Source organism: Ranitomeya imitator, chromosome 2 (genome assembly GCF_032444005.1).
Source record: "Ranitomeya imitator isolate aRanImi1 chromosome 2, aRanImi1.pri, whole genome shotgun sequence".
Classification (NCBI taxonomy): Eukaryota; Metazoa; Chordata; class Amphibia; order Anura; family Dendrobatidae; genus Ranitomeya; species Ranitomeya imitator.
In genome coordinates, this window is record NC_091283.1 from 316,873,278 (window position 1) to 316,898,851 (window position 25,574).

Below are 25,574 nucleotides of genomic sequence, written 5' to 3' on the forward strand. Positions count from 1 at the left end.
CATGGCATGGCCTTCCGTACCGCCACCACCACGATGCAGCAGGACCCTGGCATGGCCTTCCGTACCGCCACCATCATGATGCAGCAGGACCCTGGCATGGCCTTCCGTACCGCCACCAACATGATGCAGCAGGACCCTGGCATGGCCTTCCTTTCTACGAGCGCCCACTCTGCGATGGACTGTGATATGGTGCCCGCTCTATGAGCACAATGGACCCTGGCATGGCCTTCCGCTCTACAAGCACTATGGACTCTGGCATGGCTGCACGCTCTACAAGCGCTATGGACTCTGGCATGGCTGCACACTCTATGAGCACTATGGACTCTGGCATGGCTGCACGCTCTACAAGCACTATGGATTCTGGCATGGCTGCACGCTCTACGAGCGCTATGGATCTGGCATGGCTGCACGCTCTACGAGCAGTATGGACTCTGACACAGTGCAGCCGGACCCTGACATGTCACCCACCACCACGCCACGCCATATGAGCCACCCAAGGCTTCCCAGAACACGGCAAACCCAAAAAAAAAAAAAAAAAAAAAACAGCGGACTCTTAGTATTCCTCCCCCTTCACCTCCCAATGTGTCTGTAATGTCAGGTTTGTCTCACCCTTCCAGTGCGTCTCAAGCCTCTCGTGTGTCAAGCCCCATCCCCGAACTTCCAGACCCCACTAGTTTCATTGCCCCTTCTCCTGTCACCTCTGCATCGTCCATGGTTAGCCATGCTTCACACCCCCCGTTTACATCACACTGGCGCAGTTAAATAAATTTTTTGGTTGTTAAAAAATAAATACAATTTGATTTGCCCCAATTATGTTTGGTTTATTGTGTCTATCGCCGCCGGCAACACACACCGTGCGCCAAATAAGAAACTTCGTCACACGCTTAATTTTTGGGCCACATCATATCTCCAGTAGTTATAAAAAAAAGACTGCAGCTTTGTGTGTCTGTAGCATAAAGATATGAGGTGGCCCAAAAAATAATAGATGTATTATCTTCATAATCTCTTCTTTCTGCTTAGTCTGTGACTAGTGTTGCAGTCTGAAGAGAAAATGGCGGAAATACAATGCAAAACTATACTCAACAGGTCAGGTGTCAAAAAACTCATTAGTTAGGACACCTGACCTGGTGAGTAGAGAACTGCCTTATACAACCTCCATTTTCTCTTCTGTGTACATAATCTATTACACACAAATTGAAGGGACGATGGTGGTCATACACGGCATATCTATGCTCACCTGCACAGGTGTCAGAAATAGTGAATTCATGAGGCTGTTATATGTGCATCATGAATTAATTATTTCTGACACGCTTAAATCCAGGTTGAAATAAAAGCTCTCCATGCGAAGATCCATCATGACACAGGATACAGGAGCTAAATCTGAAGATTACAGCTGTTCCGGGGTCTATATAAAGAAATACCATAATACACGCCCTCTGTAGTCCCACTGGCGGTGTCTGGTTATCTTGATTTTTCTCTTGTGAAATTTCTCATCATGTGCACCAAAAACGCAAACGCAGAAAAAACGCATATAAACGCGTACAAACTCGGCGTTTCTTAAACCACATGCGTTACCACATGCATCTAAAAAACGCAGCGTTTGTACGCGTTTATATTCGTTTTTTCCACCACTTACGGATGTGGATTAAACGCTGCGGTTTTAAACTCTGTCTTCGTGTGGTATTTCCTGATGAAGAAGTCGCTTAGACTTGAAAACGCTTGAATAAACCACCTTTACATAGTAACATAGTTATCAAGGCCGAAGAAAGACATTTCGTCAGAATAAATCCCCAAATCTACGTCCTTCTAAATAACCTAATAACTGTAAGATACAATATTGTTCTGCTCCAGGAAGACATCCAGGGCTCTTCTGAACCCCTCGACTGAGTTCGCCATCACCACCTCCTCAGGCAAGAAATTCCAGATTCTCACCGCCCTAATAGTAAAGAATCCTCCTCTATGTTGGTGAAAAAACCTTCTCTCCTCCAGACGCAGAGAATGCCCCCTTGTGCCCGTCACCTTCCTTGGTATAATCAGTTCCTTGGAGACATATTTGTATTGTCCCCATATATACTTATACATGGTTATTAGATCGCCCCTCAGTCGTCTTTTTTTCTAGACTAAATAATCCTAATTTTGCTAATCTCTATGGGTATAGTAGTTCCCCCATCCGCTTTATTAATTGTGTTGTTCTCCTTTGTACTCGCTCAAGTTCCATTATATTCTTCCTGAGCACCAGTGCCCAAAACTGTACATAGTACTCCATGTGCGGTATATCCAGGGATTTGTGCAGAGGCAGTATAATGCTTTCTTAAATTTAAATACCGTATATACTCGAGTATAAGCCGAGATTTTCAGCCCAAATTTTTGGGCTGAAAGTGCCCCTCTCTGCTTATACTCGAGTCACGGTAGCGGTGGGGTCGGCGGGTGAGGGCGCTGAGGCATACTTACCTAGTCCCAGCGATCCTGACGCTCCCCCTGCCCTCCCACGGTCTTCTATGCTGCAGCTTCTTCCTCTCTTCAGCAGTCACGTGGGACCGCTCATTAGAGAAATGAATAGGCGGCTCCACCTCCCATAGGGGCGGAGCCGCCTATTTATTTCTCTAATCAGCGGTGCCGGTGACTGCTGATAGAGGAAGAAGCTGCGGCACCGAAGACAGCTGTGACAGGCGGGGAGCACCAGGATAGCTGGGACTAGGTAAGTATGTAATATTCACCTGTACGCGTTCCAGCCGCCGGGAGCCGCTCCATCTTCTCGGCGTCTCTGCGCTCTGACTGTGCAGGTCAGAGGGCGCGATGACACACTAGTGTGCGCGGCGCCCTCTGCCTGATCAGTCAGAGCGGAGAGAAGCTGGGACCGGACGCTGGGGAGCTGCAATCAGCGAGGTGAGTATGGCTTTTTTTTTTTTTTTATTGCAGCAGCAGCGGCCATGGCACAGATTTATGTGGAGCATCTATGGGGATATATGAACGCTGCAGAGCACTACAGGTCCTTCTCAAAAAATTAGCATATTGTGTTAAATTTCATTATTTACCATAATGTAATGATTACAATTAAACTTTCATATATTATAGATTCATTATCCACCAACTGAAATTTGTCAGGTCTTTTATTGTTTTAATACTGATGATTTTGGCATACAACTCCTGATAACCCAAAAAACCTGCATATCAAGAAAAGGTTCTCTAAACGACCTATTACCCTAATCTTCTGAATCAACTAATTAACTCTAAACACATGCAAAAGATACCTGAGGCTTTTATAAACTCCCTGCCTGGTTCATTACTCAAAACCCCCATCATGGGTAAGACTAGCGACCTGACAGATGTCAAGAAGGCCATCATTGACACCCTCAAGCAAGAGGGTAAGACCCAGAAAGAAATTTCTCAACAAATATGCTGTTCCCAGAGTGCTGTATCAAGGCACCTCAATGGTAAGTCTGTTGGAAGGAAACAATGTGGCAGAAAACGCTGTACAACGAGAAGAGGAGACCGGACCCTGAGGAAGATTGTGGAGAAGGACCGATTCCAGACCTTGGGGAACCTGAGGAAGCAGTGGACTGAGTCTGGTGTGGAAACATCCAGAGCCACCGTGCACAGGCGTGTGCAGGAAATGGGCTACAGGTGCTACATTCCCCAGGTAAAGCCACTTTTGAACCATAAACAGCGGCAGAGGCTGTTGCTAAGTGGTCCCAAGTACTTTTTTCTGATGAAAGCAAATTTTGCATGTCATTCGGAAATCAAGGTGCCAGAGTCTGGAGGAAGACTGGGGAGAAGGAAATGCCAAAATGCCTGAAGTCCAGTGTCAAGTACCCACAGTCAGTGATGGTGTGGGGTGCCATGTCAGCTGCTGGTGTTGGTCCACTGTGTTTCATCAAGGGCAGGGTCAATGCAGCTAGCTATCAGGAGATTTTGGAGCACTTCATGCTTCCATCGGCTGAAATGCTTTATGGAGATGAAGATTTCATTTTTCAGCACAACCTGGCACCTGCTCACAGTGCCAAAACCACTGGTAAATGGTTTACTGACCATGGTATTACTGTGCTCAATTGGCCTGCCAACTCTCCTGACCTGAACCCCATAGAGAATCTGTGGGATATTGTGAAGAGAAAGTTGAGAGACGCAAGACCCAACACTCTGGATGAGCTTAAGGCCGCTATTGAAGCATCCTGGGCCTCCATAACATCTCAGCAGTGTCACAGGCTGATTGCCTCCATGCCACGCCGCATTGAAGCAGTCATTTCTGCCAAAGGATTCCCGACCAAGTATTGAGTGCATAACTGAACATTATTATTTGATGGTTTTTTTGTTTGTTATTAAAAAACACTTTTATTTGATTGGATGGGTGAAATATGCTAATTTATTGAGACAGGTTTTTTGGGTTATCAGGAGTTGTATGCCAAAATCATCAGTATTAAAACAATAAAAGACCTGACAAATTTCAGTTGGTGGATAATGAATCTATAATATATGAAAGTTTAATTGTAATCATTACATTATGGTAAATAATGAAATTTAACACTATATGCTAATTTTTTGAGAAGGACCTGTATATGGGGCACAGCTATGGGGAGATATGAACGCTGCAGAGCACTATATGGGGCACAGCTATGGGGAAATAATGAACGGTGCAGAGCACTATATGGGGCACAGCTATGGGGAGATATGAACGCTGCAGAGCACTATATGGGGCACAGCTATGGGGAGATATGAACGCTGCAGAGCACTATATGGGGCACAGCTATGGGGAGATATGAACGCTGCAGAGCACTGTATGGGGCACAGCTATGGGGAGTGTTGTGAATTCTGTTGTCAAGCTCCCTCCTGTGGTCATGAATGGTACTTCGGCTGGTTCTGTCCATGGACTTCCTCTGGTGGCTGTGGGTGGAGCCGCTGTTTCTGAGTTTCCTTCCACAGGTGACAAGGTTAATTCGTTAGCTGGCTGCTCTATTTAACTCCACTTAGATCATTGCTCCATGCCAGCTGTCAATGTTGTAGTATTGGTCTAGTTCGCTCCTGGATCGTTCTGGTTACCTGTTTACTCCAGCAGAAGCTAAGTTCCTCCTTGCTATTTTCTTGTTTGCTTTTTTTCTGTCCAGCTTGCTATTGTGAATTTTGTCTTGCTTGCTGAAAGCTCTGGGATGCAGAGTGGCGCCTCCGCACCGTGAGTCGGTGCGGAAGGTTTTTTTTTCCTGCACACTCTGCGTGGCTTTTTGTAGGTTTTTGTGCTGACCGCAAAGTGACCTTTCCTATCCTCTGTCTGTTCAGTAAGTCGGGCCTCTCTTTGCTATATCTATTTCATCTCTGTGTTTGTGATTTTCATCTTAACTCACAGTCAATATATGTGGGGGGCTGCCTTTTCCTTTGGGGAATTTCTCTGAGGCAAGGTAGGCTTTATTTTTCTATCTTTAGGGCTAGCTAGTTCTGAGGCTGTGAAGAGTTGCATAGGGAGCGTTAGGAGCAATCCACGGCTATTTCTAGTGTGTGTGATAGGATTAGGGATTGCGGTCAGCAGAGTTCCCACTTCCCAGAGCTTGTCCTGTGTTATTGTAACTATCAGGTCTTTCCGGGTGCTCTTAACCACCAGGTCCATTATTGTCCTAACCACCAGGTCATAACGGGGAGATATGAACGCTGCAGAGCACTATATGGGGCACAGCTATGGGGAGATATGAACACTGCAGAGCACTATATGGGGCACAGCTATGGGGAGATATGAATGCTGCAGAGCACTGTATGGGGCACAGCTATGGGGAGATATGAACGCTGCAGAGCACTATATGGCACAGCCAAGGGGGAATATGAACAGTGCAGAGCACTGTATGGGGCACAGCCAAGGGGGAATATGAACAGTGCAGTGCACTGTATGGGGCACAGCTATGGGGCAATATGAACAGTGCAGAGCACTGTATGGGGCACAGCTATGGGGCAATATGAACAGTGCAGAGCACTGTATGGGGCACAGCTATGGGGAAATAATGAACGGTGCAGAGCACTATATGGCACAGCTATGGGGAAATAATGATCTATTTTTGTTTTTGAAATTCACCGGTAAATGCTGCATTTCCACCCTAGGCTTATACTCGAGTCAATAGGTTTTCCCAGTTTTTTGTGGCAAAATTAGGGGGGTCGGCTTATACTCGGGTCGGCTTATACTCGAGTATATACGATACATCTGGACCTACATCTTTTCAGCAGCACAGATTATATCCACATTAACCCGTTCATTCATCTACAGCATGGTCACTTGCTGACCCGTGGATCTGCTGCAGCGGATAACTTTATATGCTTTATCAAAAGCTCCATCTGATGAGTAGAATCTGATTATATGAATTCACTTTGCGTTGGATAAGACCCTATTTGCGCTGATTTCTCCAACAGCATGCCTAAGCTTAGGAAGATGACAGTCCATTGAGGTACAAGGCCAGTGAACCCGAGATTTAAAACCTGGCTTCTCCGAAAATCTCCATGGAGCCAGATGACCAGAGATTTCCATTCCTGGCTTTCACAAATGTATCCATGAGGCTCATTTGACCTGAGGGTCCAAATCCTGACTTTCCCATGGTTCAGTGATGGTCAATGGAGCACACCTGCATTCTTTCAACAGGGGCCATGTCTCCCTAAGCTGGCATCCTGTAGAATGACAATTCGGTGTCCCTTGTGATGAATCTATGATGTCTTGGTTGCTGTCCTGTAGAGAGTCTTTGGATGTTTGGATGTCTTGGCTGAATATCTATCTCATTTTACAGAGGCACCTAACCTCTTTGTATTGTTAACAAGTGTCATTCAAGCCAGCATTCACAGGTAAAGTGGAAGAATAGTGATGAAATCAACTTGCATAATTTGATTATTTAATAAATTTGCCTGAAGAGTCACAGATTGTGGGGTTGTTATAAAATGTTATATTTAGGGGGTTTTGTGTTGTTTCCTTATAAGAATCACAATGGTTTTGTTTCTTTTCCACTGATAGATACAAACGACCCAACTATGAAAGACCGGAATCAAGGAAACCTGAATTACTCTCATAGTACCGTGCCACTTTCTCGGCCCCCAGACACAGTATAATGTTCCCACAGTATCCCCCACACATTATAATAGTACAAGATGTCCCACACAATATTCTTCCACCCAAACCACTAGATAATAAATCCTCACTTATCTTGATACCGTACAGTGCCAGTTTCTTGGCCTTCACACACACAGTATTTTTCCACAGTACCTGCATCCCCAATTTTTTTAGGGTATTTTTCATGTAACGTGATCTAACGTGATAGAAGATTACAGTGCAGGGAAGACGGGAAACATTCATATAGACGGCTGGTGGTGATGGAGTCAGTAACGGACTTTGGCCACATATGTTTCTAGAGCCGTAGTAGAAGATGAAGATGTCGTCCTCATTATGTAGTAGTTAATTCTCCTGTCACGTGTAATGAATATCTCCTGCAGTATTGCTAATGCCGATTCAAGTGTCGGTAAATGAGACGAGAATTAGCGTTATGGAAGATGAGTCTATGAGAAACGTATTCAGCTGCCGACTCCGAGGAAGAAACTGCTTGTTGTCTGTGGCCTAAATACATAGGTTTTATTAGTAGATGTCAGGGAAGAATGCGGTATGTTGTAAAATAATAAAAAATACCATTGCTGCTTGGGTCCCCCGCCAGACTCTGTATTTCCTAGTCATTCCCAACGAACTTGTGATTCCTACAGCCAATCAGTTGCTCAAGCCATAAGAAACATAGCCAGTCATTGGGAGCATAGAGATGTCTTAGGCATCAATTCAACTTATGTTCCAGTCCATAAAAGACTAGAGAATACAACATCTACACGTTCTATCTCCTCATGTGTTTCCCTTATTATCTCGAATAATTGTATTATTACACAGGATTTAATGATGTTACAATGGCTCATCTTCTCATTCAGGTCTCTACAATATTAGATCCTCTCAGTGAAGATCTTCTATATAAGACAGTTTTCCTGAATTACCCATCAAAGATGGATATGGACAGAGACAAGATGGCGGAGAGGATATTACACCTCACCCTAGAGATCCTCTTCCGGCTTACTGGAGAGGTGAGAGATTCTGATGACGTCACATTACATCATTCTTATCTATGAGGATAACAGATGGACAGAACTGGAGAGGTGAGGACTCTGGAAATGTCGGTAGTGAGATTTATTAATGTGTCTCTACATAACCAGGATTACATAGTAGTGAAGAAGACCTCTAGTGATCACTGTCTGGACCCTGTGTCTGAGGGATGGGGAAGACCCATGAGTCCAGCCCTAAGGCCTCCATGTAACCCCCTGATTTATGAGGATATCAATGACCAGAAGATCCTAGAACTCGCCTGCAAGATGATTGAGCTGCTGACTCGAGAGGTGACACTGCTGGGACATTATACAGTAATGCTATGAAGGGATCAGGGGATGACTGTATCATTGTATGTGTCAGATTCCTGTAAGGTGTCAGGATGTCGCCGTCTATTTCTCCATGGAGGAGTGGGAGTATTTAGAAGGACACAAAGATCTGTACAAGGACGTCATGATGGAGGTTCCCCAGCCCCTCACATCACCAGGTAATAGACAGGACTAAATACACACAGCCTATAATTATCTGTATGTAAAGAATGAATTCAGTCCCTGTATGTGTTTCCTCCAGATCTATCCAGTAAGAGGACAACACCAGAGAGATGTCCCCGTCCTCTTCTTCCACAGGACTATAAACAGGAAAATCCCAATGTTCCTCAGGATCATCAGGTAGATGGAGAGAAGGTGTCATGAGATCTCCCCTATGATGTGTAGATGGCTGTGAAGGTCTTGTGCTCAGCTTTGTTTTATCCACCAGTATTATATGTTTTATACTTGTGTAATGAGAACGGTGGAGATGGCAGGATTAGAGCTGACCATAGATGTGACTTCTCCATCTGTCTGTGACTTTTACAATATTTGTTTCAGGGTGAAGATCTGACCCATATTAATACTGCAGAGACATATGTGAGCGGTGATGAGTGGTGTAAAGAGGAGATTCCCACATATGACTACCCAGGTGAGTAGTGACCACTAACTACAGAGAAGTCACAGAATCTTCTCAGTCACCAGCTGTGGCTGCTTTATCGATAGTCTCTTCTGGTCGTATCATAATCGTGTTTTCACCATTTTGCCTATAGACAACAACAATCTGCTCTATTTGGGAATGTTGAAATTACTTTGTGAAATTAAATCCTTTTCTATATAACTTATAACCTGGAGTATCCAACTACCCCCCTGGGATTAGTAGTCATTGACCATTACCTGCCCAGATCTGTAAATTACAAAGCCAAATGAGATATAATGTGCAAACAAGTAAGAGAATCACTTGAAGAAAAATATTATAATGGGAGCCGCTGTTTCTGAGTTTCCTTCCACAGGTGACGAGGTTAATTCGTTAGCTGGCTGCTCTATTTAACTCCACTTAGATCATTGCCCCATGCCAGCTGTCAATGTTGAAGACATAAAAGAGAATAGTAAAACCAAAAACACTCAGTTTGAAAAAATGTTGCAGTAATCCGCAAGTGCTAGTAAAAGATGTAAAAAACAGGGTATTTGGTTGATACGTTTTTTGCAAAAAATGTATACTAAGCTGCTCTACCAATCTTCACGGTATACCCTTATCAGAGCAGTCCTAACTAATGTATGCAATCCCTATCTGATGTATTTAAAAACCTGATCATCTGTATATAACCTGTGTGAACAGGGTTCAGAGAGGAAAAATCCATGTGTGCATACAGGGTAGAACAGCTTTTGTGCAGATAGCCCAAGAGGAGTGGTGGAACTCCCCAGTCTTGTAGACACAAGAGAACAATTATGGAAACAGGAACACATGGGCTACTTGCACAGTGAACAAGTCTGTATGATCATGTTCACACACCACCAAGAAACCTGAAGACATAAAAGAGAATAGTAAAACCAAAAACACTCAGTTTGAAAAAATGTTGCAGTAATCCGCAAGTGCTAGTAAAAGATGTAAAAAACAGGGTATTTGGTTGATACGTTTTTTGCAAAAAATGTATACTAAGCTGCTCTACCAATCTTCACGGTATACCCTTATCAGAGCAGTCCTAACTAATGTATGCAATCCCTATCTGATGTATTTAAAAACCTGATCATCTGTATATAACCTGTGTGAACAGGGTTCAGAGAGGAAAAATCCATGTGTGCATACAGGGTAGAACAGCTTTTGTGCAGATAGCCCAAGAGGAGTGGTGGAACTCCCCAGTCTTGTAGACACAAGAGAACAATTATGGAAACAGGAACACATGGGCTACTTGCACAGTGAACAAGTCTGTATGATCATGTTCACACACCACCAAGAAACCTGAAGACATAAAAGAGAATAGTAAAACCAAAAACACTCAGTTTGAAAAAATGTTGCAGTAATCCGCAAGTGCTAGTAAAAGATGTAAAAAACAGGGTATTTGGTTGATACGTTTTTTGCAAAAAATGTATACTAAGCTGCTCTACCAATCTTCACGGTATACCCTTATCAGAGCAGTCCTAACTAATGTATGCAATCCCTATCTGATGTATTTAAAAACCTGATCATCTGTATATAACCTGTGTGAACAGGGTTCAGAGAGGAAAAATCCATGTGTGCATACAGGGTAGAACAGCTTTTGTGCAGATAGCCCAAGAGGAGTGGTGGAACTCCCCAGTCTTGTAGACACAAGAGAACAATTATGGAAACAGGAACACATGGGCTACTTGCACAGTGAACAAGTCTGTATGATCATGTTCACACACCACCAAGAAACCTGAAGACATAAAAGAGAATAGTAAAACCAAAAACACTCAGTTTGAAAAAATGTTGCAGTAATCCGCAAGTGCTAGTAAAAGATGTAAAAAACAGGGTATTTGGTTGATACGTTTTTTGCAAAAAATGTATACTAAGCTGCTCTACCAATCTTCACGGTATACCCTTATCAGAGCAGTCCTAACTAATGTATGCAATCCCTATCTGATGTATTTAAAAACCTGATCATCTGTATATAACCTGTGTGAACAGGGTTCAGAGAGGAAAAATCCATGTGTGCATACAGGGTAGAACAGCTTTTGTGCAGATAGCCCAAGAGGAGTGGTGGAACTCCCCAGTCTTGTAGACACAAGAGAACAATTATGGAAACAGGAACACATGGGCTACTTGCACAGTGAACAAGTCTGTATGATCATGTTCACACACCACCAAGAAACCTGAAGACATAAAAGAGAATAGTAAAACCAAAAACACTCAGTTTGAAAAAATGCTGTCAATGTTGTAGTATTGGTCTAGTTCACTCCTGGATCGTTCTGGTTACCTGTTTACTCCAGCAGAAGCTAGTTCCTCCTTGCTATTTTCTTGTTTGCTATTTTTCTGTCCAGCTTGCTATTGTGAATTTTGTCTTGCTTGCTGGAAGCTCTGGGATGCAGAGTGGTGCCTCCGCACCGTGAGTCGGTGCGGAAGGTTTTTTTTTCCTGCACACTCTGCGTGGCTTTTTGTAGGTTTTTGTGCTGACCGCAAAGTGACCTCTCCTATCCTCTGTCTGTCCAGTAAGTCGGGCCTCTCTTTGCTTAATCTATTTCATCTCTGTGTTTGTGATTTTCATCTTTACTCACAGTCAATATATGTGGGGGGCTGCCTTTTCCTTTGGGGAATTTCTCTGAGGCAAGGTAGGCTTTATTTTTCTATCTTAAGGGCTAGCTAGTTCTGAGGCTGTGAAGAGTTGCATAGGGAGCGTTAGGAGCAATACACGGCTATTTCTAGTGTGTGTGATAGGATTAGGGATTGCGGTCAGCAGAGTTTCCACTTCCCAGAGCTTGTCCTGTGTTATTGTAACTATCAGGTCTTTCCGGGTGGTCTTAACCACCAGGTCCATTATTGTCCTAACCACCAGGTAATAACAGTACAGCTGGCCCAAAGTATTAATGCATCTCAATAGAGGGATAAGAGAAGTTCTGAGACCATTTTTTTTTCTTTGCAGTGTGTTTTGTCTCTCTTTTCCCCTTTACCTCTGGGTGGTTCAGGACACAGGTGTAGACATGGACATTCAAGGTCTGTCCTCTTTGATGGATAATCTCACTGCAAGGGTACAAAACATTCAAGATTTTGTGGTTCAGAATCCGATGTCAGAGCCTAGGATTCCAATTCCTGATTTGTTTTTTGGGGATAGATCTAAGTTCCTGAATTTCAAAAATAATTGTAAATTGTTTCTTGCTTTGAAACCTCGCTCCTCAGGTGACCCTGTTCAACAAGTAAGGATCATTATTTCTTTGTTACCTGGCGACCCTCAAGACTGGGCATTTTCCCTTGCGCCAGGAGATCCGGCATTGTGTGATGTTGATGCGTTTTTCCTGGCGCTTGGATTGCTTTATGACGAACCAAATTCAGTGGATCAGGCAGAGAAAATCTTGCTGGCTCTGTGTCAGGGTCAGGATGAAGCGGAGATATATTGTCAGAAGTTTAGAAAGTGGTCTGTGCTCACTCAGTGGAATGAGTGTGCCCTGGCAGCAATCTTCAGAAAGGGTCTCTCTGAAGCCCTTAAGGATGTCATGGTGGGATTTCCCATGCCTGCTGGTCTGAATGAGTCTATGTCTTTGGCCATTCAGATCGATCGACGCTTGCGTGAGCGTAAAGCTGTGCACCATTTGGCGGTATTATCTGAGCATAGGCCTGAGCCTATGCAATGTGATAGGACTTTGACCAGAGCTGAAAGGCAAGAACACAGACGTCGGAATGGGCTGTGTTTTTACTGTGGTGATTCCACCCATGCTATCTCCGATTGTCCTAAGCGCGCTAAGCGGTTCGCTAGGTCTGCCACCATTGGTACGGTACAGTCTAAATTTCTATTGTCCGTTACTCTGATTTGCTCTTTGTCATCCTATTCTGTTATGGCATTTGTGGATTCAGGCGCTGCCCTGAATTTGATGGACTTGGAGTATGCTAGGCGCTGTGGTTTTTTCTTGGAGCCCTTGCAGTATCCTATTCCATTGAGAGGAATTGATGCTACGCCTTTGGCCAAGAATAAGCCTCAGTACTGGACCCAATTGACCATGTGCATGGCTCCTGCACATCAGGAGGATATCCGCTTTTTGGTGTTGCATAACCTGCATGATGTGGTCGTTTTGGGGTTACCATGGCTACAGGTTCATAATCCAGTATTGGACTGGAAATCTATGGGTATGTTCACACGTTCCTGATTTCCCTCCTTTTTTTTCAGGACTAAAACCGCAGCTCTTGGCAGAAAACGCAGGTCTTTTTTTTTTTGGTGCTTTTTTGGTGCTTTTTTGATGCGTTTTTTGATCCTTTTTTTAATGCAGTTTTTTATGCAGAGTCTGTGTGTTTTCTAGGAAGTTTTTTAGGGTTAAAATGGCTGAAAATACCCTAACCCTACCCCTAACCCTACCCCTAACCCTACCCCTAACCCTACCCCTAACCCTAACCCTAACCCTATTCTAACCTTAGTGGAAAAAAAAAAATTCTTAATTTTTTTATTGTCCCTACCTATGGGGGTGACAAAGGGGGGGGGGGTGTCATTTACTATTTTTTTTTATTTTGATCACTGAGATAGGTTATATCTCAGTGATCAAAATGCACTTTGGAACGAATCTGCCGGCCGGCAGATTCGGCGGGCGCACTGTGCATGCGCCCGCCATTTTGCAAGATGGCGGCGCCCAGGGAGAAGACGGCTGGACGGACATCGGGAGGCCGGGTAAGTATAAGGGGGGGAGATGAGGGCACGGGGGGTGGCATCGGAGCATGGGGGGGTGACATCGGAGCACGGGGGTGGGATTGGGGCACGGGGGGCAGCCACACTGCAGCGGTTCTGCACCACAAACCGCAGTAAAACCCGCAGATATATTTTTCATCTGCGGGTTTTACTGCGGGTTTGACCTCACAATGGAGGTCTATGGGTGCAGAACCGCTGCAGTTTTGCAAAAAGAAGTGACATGGTACTTCTTTTTTACCGCGGCTATTTAGCGCGGCTTTTTTTCCCGATTCCCGCATCATGTTTTCCATAGGGTACAGTGTACTGTACCCTGCATGGAAAACAGCTGCGGAGCCGCAGCGGCAAAATCGCGGCGGTTCCGCAGTAAAAACCGCACTGTGTGAACATGGCCTTAGTCTGTGTCCAGCTGGGGTTGCCAGGGGGTACATGGTGATGTTCCATTTTTGTCAATTTCGTCTTCCACTCCTTCTGAAGTTCCGGAGTTTTTGTCGGATTATCGGGATGTATTTGATGAGCCCAAAGCCAGTGCCCTACCTCCTCATAGGGATTGCGATAGTGCAATTAATTTGATTCCTGGTAGTAAGTTTCCTAAGGGCCGATTGTTCAATTTGTCTGTGCCAGAACACGCCGCTATGCGGAGTTATATAAAAGAATCCTTGGAGAAAGGCCATATTCGCCCGTCGTCATCACCGTTAGGAGCAGGGTTCTTTTTTGTGGCCAAGAAGGATGGTTCTTTGAGACCTTGTATTGATTACCGCCTTCTTAATAAAATTACAGTAAAATTTCAGTATCCTTTGCCGCTGCTGTCTGATTTGTTTGCTCGTATTAAAGGGGCTAGTTGGTTCACCAAGATAGATCTTCGAGGGGTGTATAATCTTGTGCGTATTAAACAGGGCGATGAATGGAAAACAGCATTTAATACGCCCGAGGGCCATTTTGAGTACCTGGTTATGCCATTCGGGCTTTCCAATGCTCCATCAGTATTTCAGTCCTTTATGCATGACATCTTCCGAGAGTACCTGGATAAATTCCTGATTGTGTATTTGGATGATATTTTGGTCTTTTCGGATGATTGGGAGTCTCATGTGAAGCAGGTCAGAATGGTGTTCCAGGTCCTTCGTGCGAATTCCTTGTTTGTGAAGGGGTCAAAGTGTCTCTTTGGAGTTCAGAAGGTTTCATTTTTGGGTTTCATTTTTTCCCCTTCTACTATCGAGATGGACCCTGTTAAAGTCCAGGCCATTTACGATTGGACTCAGCCGACATCTGTGAAGAGCCTGCAAAAGTTCCTGGGCTTTGCTAATTTTTATCGTCGCTTCATCGCTAATTTTTCTAGTGTTGCTAAACCGTTGACTGATTTGACCAAGAAGGGTGCTGATGTGGTCAATTGGTCTTCTGCGGCTGTGGAAGCTTTTCAGGAGTTGAAGCGTCGTTTTTCTTCTGCCCCTGTGTTGTGCCAGCCAGATGTTTCGCTCCCGTTTCAGGTTGAGGTTGATGCTTCTGAGATTGGAGCAGGGGCTGTTTTGTCGCAAAGAAGTTCTGATGGCTCGGTGATGAAACCATGTGCTTTCTTTTCTAGAAAGTTTTCGCCTGCTGAGCGCAATTATGATGTTGGCAATCGAGAGTTGTTGGCCATGAAGTGGGCATTCGAGGAGTGGCGTCATTGGCTTGAAGGAGCCAAGCATCGCGTGGTGGTCTTGACAGATCACAAGAATTTGACTTATCTTGAGTCTGCCAAACGGTTGAATCCTAGACAGGCTCGATGGTCGCTATTTTTCTCTAGTTTTGATTTTGTGGTTTCGTACCTTCCGGGCTCTAAGAATGTGAAGGCTGATGCCCTGTCAAGGAGTTTTGTGCCTGACTCTCCGGGTGTTCCTGAGCCGGCGGGTATTCTCAAAGAGGGGGTAATTGTGTCTGCCATCTCCCCTGATTTGCCGCGGGTGCTGCAAAAATTTCAGGCTGATAGACCTGACCGTTGCCCAGCGGAGAAACTGTTTGTCCCTGATAAATGGACTAGTAGAGTTATCTCTGAGAGTCATTGTTCAGTGTTGGCTGGTCATCCTGGAATCTTTGGTACCAGAGATTTGGTGGCTAGATCCTTTTGGTGGCCGTCTTTGTCACGGGATGAGCGTTCTTTTGTGCAGTCCTGTGGGACTTGTGCTCGGGCTAAGCCCTGCTGTTCTCGTGCCAGTAGGTTGCTTTTGCCCTTGCCGATCCCGAAGAGGCCCTGGACGCATATTTCTATGGATTTTATTTCGGATCTCCCCGTCTCTCAAAAGATGTCGGTCATTTGGGTGGTTTGTGATCGCTTTTCTAAGATGGTCCATTTGGTACCCTTGTCTAAATTGCCTTCCTCCTCTGATTTGGTGCCATTGTTTTTCCAGCATGTGGTTCGTTTACATGGCATTCCGGAGAACATCGTTTCGGACAGAGGTTCCCAGTTTGTTTCGAGGTTTTGGCGATCCTTTTGTGCTAGGATGGGCATTGATTTGTCTTTTTCCTCGGCTTTCCATCCTCAGACAAATGGCCAAACCGAACGAACTAATCAGACTTTGGAAACATATCTGAGATGCTTTGTTTCTGCTGATCAGGATGATTGGGTGTCCTTTTTGCCGTTGGCTGAGTTCGCCCTTAATAATCGGGCCAGCTCGGCTACTTTGGTTTCGCCGTTTTTCTGCAATTCTGGTTTCCATCCTCGTTTCTCTTCAGGGAAGGTTGAGTCTTTGGACTGTTCCGGTGTAGATACTGTGGTGGATAGGTTGCAGCAGATTTGGACTCATGTGGTGGACAATTTGACATTGTCCCAGGAGAAGGCTCAACGTTTCGCTAACCGCCGGCGCTGTGTGGGTCCCCGACTTCGTGTTGGGGATTTGGTTTGGTTGTCGTCTCGTTATGTTCCTATGAAGGTTTCCTCTCCTAAGTTTAAGCCTCGTTTCATTGGTCCGTATAAGATTTCTGAGGTTCTCAATCCTGTGTCATTTCGTTTGGCCCTTCCAGCTTCTTTTGCCATCTATAATGTGTTCCATAGGTCGTTATTGCGGAGATACGTGGCGCCTGTGGTTCCATCCGTTGATCCTCCTGCCCCGGTGTTGGTTGAGGGGGAGTTGGAGTATGTGGTGGAGAAGATTTTGGATTCTCGTATTTCGAGACGGAAACTCCAGTACCTGGTCAAGTGGAAGGGTTATGGTCAGGAAGATAATTCCTGGGTTTTTGCCTCTGATGTTCATGCTGCCGATCTGGTTCGTGCCTTTCATTTGGCTCATCCTGGTCGGCCTGGGGGCTCTGGTGAGGGTTCGGTGACCCCTCCTCAAGGGGGGGGTACTGTTGTGAATTCTGTTGTCAAGCTCCCCCCTGTGGTCATGAATGGTACTTCGGCTGGTTCTGTCCATGGACTTCCTCTGGTGGCTGTGGGTGGAGCCGCTGTTTCTGAGTTTCCTTCCACAGGTGACGAGGTTAATTCGTTAGCTGGCTGCTCTATTTAACTCCACTTAGATCATTGCTCCATGCCAGCTGTCAATGTTGTAGTATTGGTCTAGTTCACTCCTGGATCGTTCTGGTTACCTGTTTGCTCCAGCAGAAGCTAGTTCCTCCTTGCTATTTTCTTGTTTGCTATTTTTCTGTCCAGCTTGCTATTGTGAATTTTGTCTTGCTTGCTGGAAGCTCTGGGATGCAGAGTGGCGCCTCCGCACCGTGAGTCGGTGCGGAAGGTTTTTTTTTCCTGCACACTCTGCGTGGCTTTTTGTAGGTTTTTGTGCTGACCGCAAAGTGACCTTTCCTATCCTCTGTCTGTTCAGTAAGTCGGGCCTCTCTTTGCTATATCTATTTCATCTCTGTGTTTGTGATTTTCATCTTAACTCACAGTCAATATATGTGGGGGGCTGCCTTTTCCTTTGGGGAATTTCTCTGAGGCAAGGTAGGCTTTATTTTTCTATCTTTAGGGCTAGCTAGTTCTGAGGCTGTGAAGAGTTGCATAGGGAGCGTTAGGAGCAATCCACGGCTATTTCTAGTGTGTGTGATAGGATTAGGGATTGCGGTCAGCAGAGTTCCCACTTCCCAGAGCTTGTCCTGTGTTATTGTAACTATCAGGTCTTTCCGGGTGCTCTTAACCACCAGGTCCATTATTGTCATAACAAATGGGCCTGTAATATACAAATTGCCTCTTCTGAGAAAAAGAGGACTCTGTAGCGCCACCTGTTGGAAGTAGCAATCCTACAAGTCACAATCAACTCTTTAACGAGTCGTGCAATATGACTTAGGATAAAAGCCAAATCAGTATCTCAATTCGCAGACACGGTGTTTCGGGCTGTTGGCCCTCATCAGTGCGAAGCATGAGAACTAATTTGGCTAGGTGAGAGGCTCTGGACTGGGGTCAAAGGGGTATCGTTTCTCCTTATGGAGAGTGACATACCATCTCTGGCTTGTCAAGGTAAGGAGGCTTATTCGCCGTGCAATGCTCCTCTAGGAAATATAATATGCAAATTGCCTCTTCTGAGAAAAAGAGGACTTAAACTCTATAGCGCCACCTGTTTGAAGTAGCGATCCAAATGGGCCTGTAAGAGAAAGCGGAGGATAATGATGCTGTTGGATTCCTAGAATCTTGATATCTATTGGATGAATTTATCTTCTTCCTCTTCTGTGCTGCTGAATGTTCTCATATGGTCCCTACAAGACCAGGTCCAGTCTTTCTAGCCAAACTTTGCTTTTATGATCAACAACATTAAATGTGCAGTCAGGGCCAAGTGTGCATTTCGGTACAATAACAACAGAGTTTCCCTTTATCTTGACTTTTCAATTTCTTTAAAATCATCTAACTTCAAGGAGGATTATCATAAACTACACACAAAATATTACACCTGTCCCATGATATATCTCTAAGCTGTACATGGCTGATGGCTGTAAAATACATTTATTTACGCCTGCAGAAGATGTTGGCATGGCTCGAGCCTTGGTTTCATGGATTCACTCCACGTCATAAATTTCAATTTGTTTTCAATCCTAAAGAATTCAGGTTACTGCACAATCTCTCCTGAAATGGGGAGCACTAATACTTTCTCTTCTCTTATCTTTGACTATCTAATATTTCTTCTTGAAACTCATCTGACAGAAAATTATGATAATTTAGATTGCCAAGAACCACCAAGCCTCATACTGTAACTGCTCCAGAGAGGTATCACCTCTGATCACTCATTTTTTTTTACTAATGAAGGTTGTTGAGTTTGATCATTTCAGTAGATTAATTATTGTCTATAGTCACAGATTTTGAGTGGTTAGTTCCCAAAATACTCTGATAACCAGATCCTGCAGCCAGTTTTATGTTCCTAATCGGGGTCCATTTTTCAAATCTGACGTGTGTCACTTCATGTGGTGATAATTTCAGAATTCTTCACAAAATATAAACCCAAATTTTTTCACTTTCACAAAGGGTAATAGCAAACAGATAGACCTCACACATTATTTTACAACTTCTCTTGTATCCGACAATTCCCTATATATGGTTGTACATTACTGTCTGGGCACATTTCAGGGTTGAGACGGGAAGGAGCGCCATTTAGCTAATCCAGATCTTACTGGAATAGCTTGCAGACTCAAAGTATTAGTTGCAGTGTTTGTGACCACCTATCAGCTCAAAAGATGGCCACCACAAACAGGCTTGGCGCTATCTACTCCATCTTTCTGATCCCAGGGATTGTCTTGCTCATTACCCTTTAACACCTCTACGTGGTTCTGGACTTACATAGAGACCCACCTTGCTTGGCCCACAGTGTTGCCTGCTGTTCGGTGGTGTGAAATGGGAAGAACAATAGTGAGGTAGCCGGTTCAGAACCAGTAAGTCAGAGAAAATAAAAAATCAGAAGACATAAGAGTAGTCAGCAAACAGGCTTGGATCACAACAGGAAACAAATACACAAGCCGTGAGCAGAACATAGAGGACCGAACCTGTTATGGTCTGGTGATTATGGAGCGACATGAGACTAGCTCTGAACAGGTGGTATCTATACTGACCGCAGACCCTAAGCTCAACACACAACTAGAAGCAGCCGTGGATTGCTCCTAACGCTCCCTATGCAACTCGTCACAGCCTAAGAGCTAACTACCCCTAAAGATAGAAGCAGGAAAACTATCTTGCCTCAGAGAAAATCCCCAAAGTAAAGACAGCCCCCAACATGTAATGACTGTGAGAGGAGAAGGAAATGACATACGTAGTATGAAACAAGATTGAGCACAGGAGGCCACTTCTAGCTAGAAAGGAAAGTACAGAAAAGAGCTCTGTGCGGTCAGTAGAAAAAACTAGAAAAAGTCCACCGCAGAGAAATGCAAAAATCTCCACACCTAACTAAAGGTGTGGAGGGCAAACTCTGCTGCCCAGAGCTTCCAGTTTAGCTAAATAGATCCATACTGATAAACTGGACAAATTAGCAAAAACAAGACAGTACAAAACAACAAGTCCACAATAAGTAAACTGCAAAGGACATGGAAGGACTTAACTTAGCAGAACTTGGTCAGAGTGTCAGGAAAATCCAAAGAGCAATGACTCCAGGCAGAGACAATTGACAACTGGCATTGAATGAGGGCTAAGGCCAGACTAATATAGCCGAGCCCAAAAGACAATCAAAGGAAACAGCTAAGAAGCTAAATCCAAGAAGCAGCAATACCACTAAAGACCACAGGAGGACCCCAAGAGTAAAACTCACAAAAATACTACTTATAACCAAGAACGGAATTCACAACACGAACCAGAGAAGAACAAGGCTGTATCTGGCAGCTTCCTTCAATATGCTTCGAGCTTTCATAGAATATGGTGCTATCAAATTGGCTGTATAAGGGAGCAGATTACTTCAGCTGGACAACACATACACCCATACTGCCAGACTAGAAGGTACTACTTGTCCCAGGCACCCTAATCTTAGTGGCTGAATCGAGCCTATGTCATCCAGAGCTTCTGGTACCAACGTCTACTCCATTTCTAGCCCGGCCAGCCATATGAATAAGGACACGCCTGCTGACATCATAGGGGCAGATCCTAGAAGAGATGTGACACACCATCTGCAGAAGCCCTAATATGACTAAATTTCACAAAATCAGAGCTGTAGGAATCCCCATATAATGACTCCATTTTGGAAAGTATAACCCTCAGAGAACTAATCTATTGGAATAGTGGTAATTTTTGATTCCATAGGCAATTTCCGGAAATTAGCACACAGTGGATGTAGGAGAAAAAAAATGGCAAATATGCCATTTTATTACCCAGCACATTGTGCCAGGGCCGGCTCCAGGTTTTTGAGGGCCCCGGGCGAAAGAGTCTCAGTGGGCCCCCCCTTTAACACATACCCCGATTCATGATCGCATATAAACACAGCCATGTAGTATATAACACTGCCCACGTAGTATATAGCAGCCCATGTAGTATATATCACAGCCCACATAGTATATAGCAGCGCAGCCCACGTAGTATATAGCAGCCCACGTAGTATATAGCAGCGCAGCCCACGTAGTATATAGCAGCCCACGACCCACGTAGTATATGGCAGCGCAGCCCACGTAGTATATAGCAGCGCAGCCCACGTAGTACATAGCAGCGCAGCCCACGTAGTATATAGCAGGGCAGCCCACGTAGTATATAGCAGCGCAGCCCACGTAGTATATAGCAGTGCAGCCCACGTAGTATATAGCAGCGCAGCCCACATAGTATATAGCAGCGCAGCCCACGTAGTATATAGCAGCGCAGCCCACGTAGTATATAGCAGCGCAGCCCACGTAGTATATAGCAGCGCAGCCCACGTAGTATATAGCAGCGCAGCCCACGTAGTATATAGCAGCGTAGCCCACGTAGTATATAGCAGCGCAGCCCACGTAGTATATAGCAGCGCAGCCCACGTAGTATATAGCAGCGCCACTCACTCAGGCACTGGTAGGACTAGAAGCTCCTCCTGAATCTGCCTCATAACTTCAGCAGCACGGCAGCCAGCCAGGGGCGGAGATCAGAGCAGAGAACGTGCTCTCTCCGCCCACAAACAATGTCACACTGGCTGCCTTCTCTTAACCCCTATGTGTGCCTGCCTGGCTGCACTGACTGACTGAGAAGATGCTTGTGTCAGAGCTGGCACATAGGGGTTAAGAGAACGCAGCCAGCAGTGACTTTGTGGGCGGAGAGAGCTTGTTATCTCCTGCTCTGCTCTCCCAGCTGTATCTATGACAGCGTGAGTGGGCCCCCCTCTCTCTCTCTAGGGCCCCGGCATTTGCCCGGTGTGCCGGGTGCTGACGCCGGCCCTGCATTGTGCCCTGATTGTGCTCCAGGAGACACACACACTATAAATTAAGTTGGTTCTTCTCACTAGAGTAATGCCAAATACATGTGGTTTGGGCATACTGGAAGGCTCAGAGGTGAGGGGGAAATTTGACTTTGGGAGAGTGGTTATTGCTGGATTGGTTAATGGAAGCCATGTTAATTTTCAAGAGCCTTTGAGCCACTAATATGTGGAAACCTCCTGTTTTTCCACTAACAGATGATGAACCTGAGTGGGGACTTGTTTTTTTGTTAGATGAATAGAAGTTTTTATTGGTATTCGGTTTGTCAACATAATGTTTCTGTGTGGCTTTTTGTTCCATATTTGGGAGGCAGAATGAACAAACAGTTGAACACCACACACCACTGGTTCATCATATAAGATTTTCTATTAGACTGTAAGCTGTCATTATCTTGGTGAAGAATACAATGTTTTTACATAACTTGCCATTTTTACAGACAGTTGAAGTAGAAATGGTAAATGACATTCAAGATATTTTTATTAAAAAATAATAACTGGTTTATATCTTGGCAGATAACTGTACCGGGAGATCAGAGGAACAGCTGACGTCTTTAGTTTTTAGATCGGATTATTTTGAGATCCCACTGGATACAATTGAAGTTAATGCCATTACTCCAGCTATAGCATCATCCCTTCACAGCAAAGACCTATCATCTGATCCTTTGAAACAGGTCCTGTCTTCTGATTCATTGGCGACAACTAAGGAAAATCAGAGTCACAAAATAAGCATTAAAAACGGAAATACTCCTAAATCAAAGAAGCCATTTTCATGTCCAGAATATGGAAACAGTTTTCCCATCGAAAAGTCTTTTCTTAAACATCCAAAAATTCACACAGTGGAGAAAAGATTTTCTTGTTCCAAGTGTGGAAAATGTTTTAAACATAAATGTTATCTTGTTAGACACCAAAGAAGACACACAGGGGAGAAGCCTTTTTCCTGTTCAGAATGTGGGAAATGTTTTAATGAGAAATCAGATTTGGTTAAGCACCAGAGAACCCACACAGGGGAGAAGCCTTTTTCCTGTTCAGAATGTGGAAAATGTTTTAAACAGAAATCGGCTTTGGTTACGCACCACAGAACCCACACAGGGGTGAAACCTTTTTCATGTTCAGAATGTGGGAAATGTTTTATCACGAAACACAATCTTGTTATACACCAAATAACCCACACAGGAGTGAAACCTTTTTCATGTTCAGAATGTGGCAAATGTTTTAATGTGAAATCAGCTTTGGTTAAGCACCAAAGAACCCACACAGGAGAGAAGCCTTTTTCCTGTTCAGAATGTGGGAAATGTTTTAATCAGAAATCGGTTTTGGTTGCGCACCACAGAACCCACACAGGGGTGAAACCTTTTTCATGTTCAGAATGTGGCAAATGTTTTAACAAGAAATCAGTTTTGGTTACGCACCAGAGAACCCACTCAGGGCCGAAGCCTTTTTCCTGTTCAGAATGTGGGAAATGTTTTAATGAGAAATCAGCTTTGGTTAAGCACCAGAGGACCCACACAGGGGAGAAGCCTTTTTCTTGTGTAGAATGTGGCAAATGTTTTAATCAGAAATCAGCTTTGTTTAACCACCAGAGAAGTCACACAGGAGAGAAGCCTTTTTCCTGTCCAGAATGTGGGAAATGTTTTAAAAAGAAATGTAATTTTGTTATACACCAAAGAACCCACACAGGGGAGAAGTCGTTTTCATGTTCATAATGTAGGAAATGTTTTACACTAAAATCATCTCTAACATCAGAGAAGTCACAAAGGGGAGAAGCGTTTTTCATGTTAAGAATTTTGGAAATGTTTTAACTGAAAATTGTATTTCTTAAAGCGGTTGTCCATTACTAGGACAACACCTTGTCCTTCCTCATGTTTGTCCTCTTTCAAATAAAAACACTCATACTCATTTTGCATGCCTGCGCTGTTCAAGGGTCTTAGCAGTCACGTTCCCGGGGCTCATGTGAGGTTGTTACATAACATGCATAACGAACGCCCACTCTCCTTTTACCATGGGCGTAATACTACTCAGACAGCACAGAGTGAGGGTAAAACAGTGTGGCAATAATTTATTTAACCACAAAACAGGCAAATAATAGATAGAATAGTCCCAGCAAAATACTCAAAATGGTGCACCTTTCTGCTGACTCGCCGGGATAAGAGCAGCTGTTACTTCAGAGCTTCCAGGGCCGACGACCCCACCTGTGGCACGCACACAGAGAGGAGGTAACGACAAGCTTGGGAAGATGAATGAGCGAGTTAATGTGGATATAATCTGTGCTGCTGAATAGATGTAGGTCCAGATGTATTTCACATAAAGAGAGGTGGTTTATTCAACATGTTTCAAAGTCTACACGACTAGGATACTGTCTTATATATGCAAAATTTCAAAAAGCGGCGCCATTGGCATCACCTGACAAACAGACAATGTCAGAGTTCACAGATACATCACATGACATATTCAAGAATTGATGTATATTTGAGTAAAATATTTAAGCATTGAAATTTCATGGTATTAACCACATTTTCCTATTCCGTAGTGCAAAGATGAAAAAAGAAATATTTGGAAAATTTGGTTAATACCATGAAATTTCAATGTTTAAATATTTGCTCGTCAGGTGATCCCATTGGTTCCGTTATTTGAAATTTTGTATATATAAGACAGTATCCTACTTCTGACTCTGAATTCGTGTGGTATTTCCTGATGAAGAAGTCGCTTAGACTTCGAAACGCGTTGAATAAACCATATTTACATAGTAACATAGTTAGCAAGGCCAAAGAAAGACATTTCTTCAGAATAAATCCCCAAATCTACATCCTTCTAAATAACCTAATAACTGTAAGGTACAATATTGTTATGCTCCAGGAAGACATCCAGGGCTCTTCTGAACCCCTCGACTGAGTTCGCCATCACCACCTCCCCAGGCAAGAAATTCCAGATTCTCACTGCCCTAACAGTAAAGAATTCTATTCTATGTTGGTGAAAAAACCTTCTCTCCTCCAGACGCAACGAATGCCCCCTTGTGACTGTCACCTTCCTTGGAAAGATATTTGTATTGTCCCCTTATATACTTATACATGGTTATTAGATGGCACCTCAGTCATCTTTTTTCTAGACTAAATAATCCTAATTTTGCTAATCTCTCTGGGTATTGTAGTTCCCCCATCCCCTTTATTAATTTTGTTGCCCTCCTTTGTACTCGCTCTAGTTCCATTTTATTCTTCCTGAGCACCAGTGCCCATAACTGTACACAGTACTCCATGTGCGGTCTATCCAGGGATTTGTACAGAGACAGTATAATGCTTTCTTAATTTTAAATACATCTGGACCTACATCTATTCAGCAGCACAGATTATATCCACATTCAGGGGCGGATTATCAGAGGGTCAATATGGGCGGTAGCCCAGGGCCCTGTGGTCTGGGGGGGCCCTGGGCTACCGCAGAGATCGACCCTCTGCTAATCATCTGTGAATGCCGTCGCCAGCATTTATGTGCTCCTGCCGTAACCGGTGGGCAGAGAGAGGGGGCCCGCATCGGGCCCCTT

General features: G+C 44.3%; 1 protein-coding gene across 1 annotated transcript in view; it reads left to right on the forward strand.

The window, feature by feature from the left end:
- Window positions 1-25,326, forward strand: part of LOC138663439 (oocyte zinc finger protein XlCOF22-like) — a 47,532-nt gene extending 22,206 nt beyond the window's left edge. Inside the window, exons 2-7 of the mRNA XM_069749648.1 lie at window positions 7,921-8,070; window positions 8,200-8,379; window positions 8,453-8,576; window positions 8,660-8,757; window positions 8,956-9,046; window positions 22,556-25,326. Of these exons, the coding sequence (XP_069605749.1) occupies window positions 7,921-8,070; window positions 8,200-8,379; window positions 8,453-8,576; window positions 8,660-8,757; window positions 8,956-9,046; window positions 22,556-23,745 (1,833 nt within the window). The 3' untranslated portion in view covers window positions 23,746-25,326. The remainder of the gene's footprint in view (window positions 1-7,920; window positions 8,071-8,199; window positions 8,380-8,452; window positions 8,577-8,659; window positions 8,758-8,955; window positions 9,047-22,555) is intronic.
- Window positions 25,327-25,574: the final 248 nt, after the last annotated feature.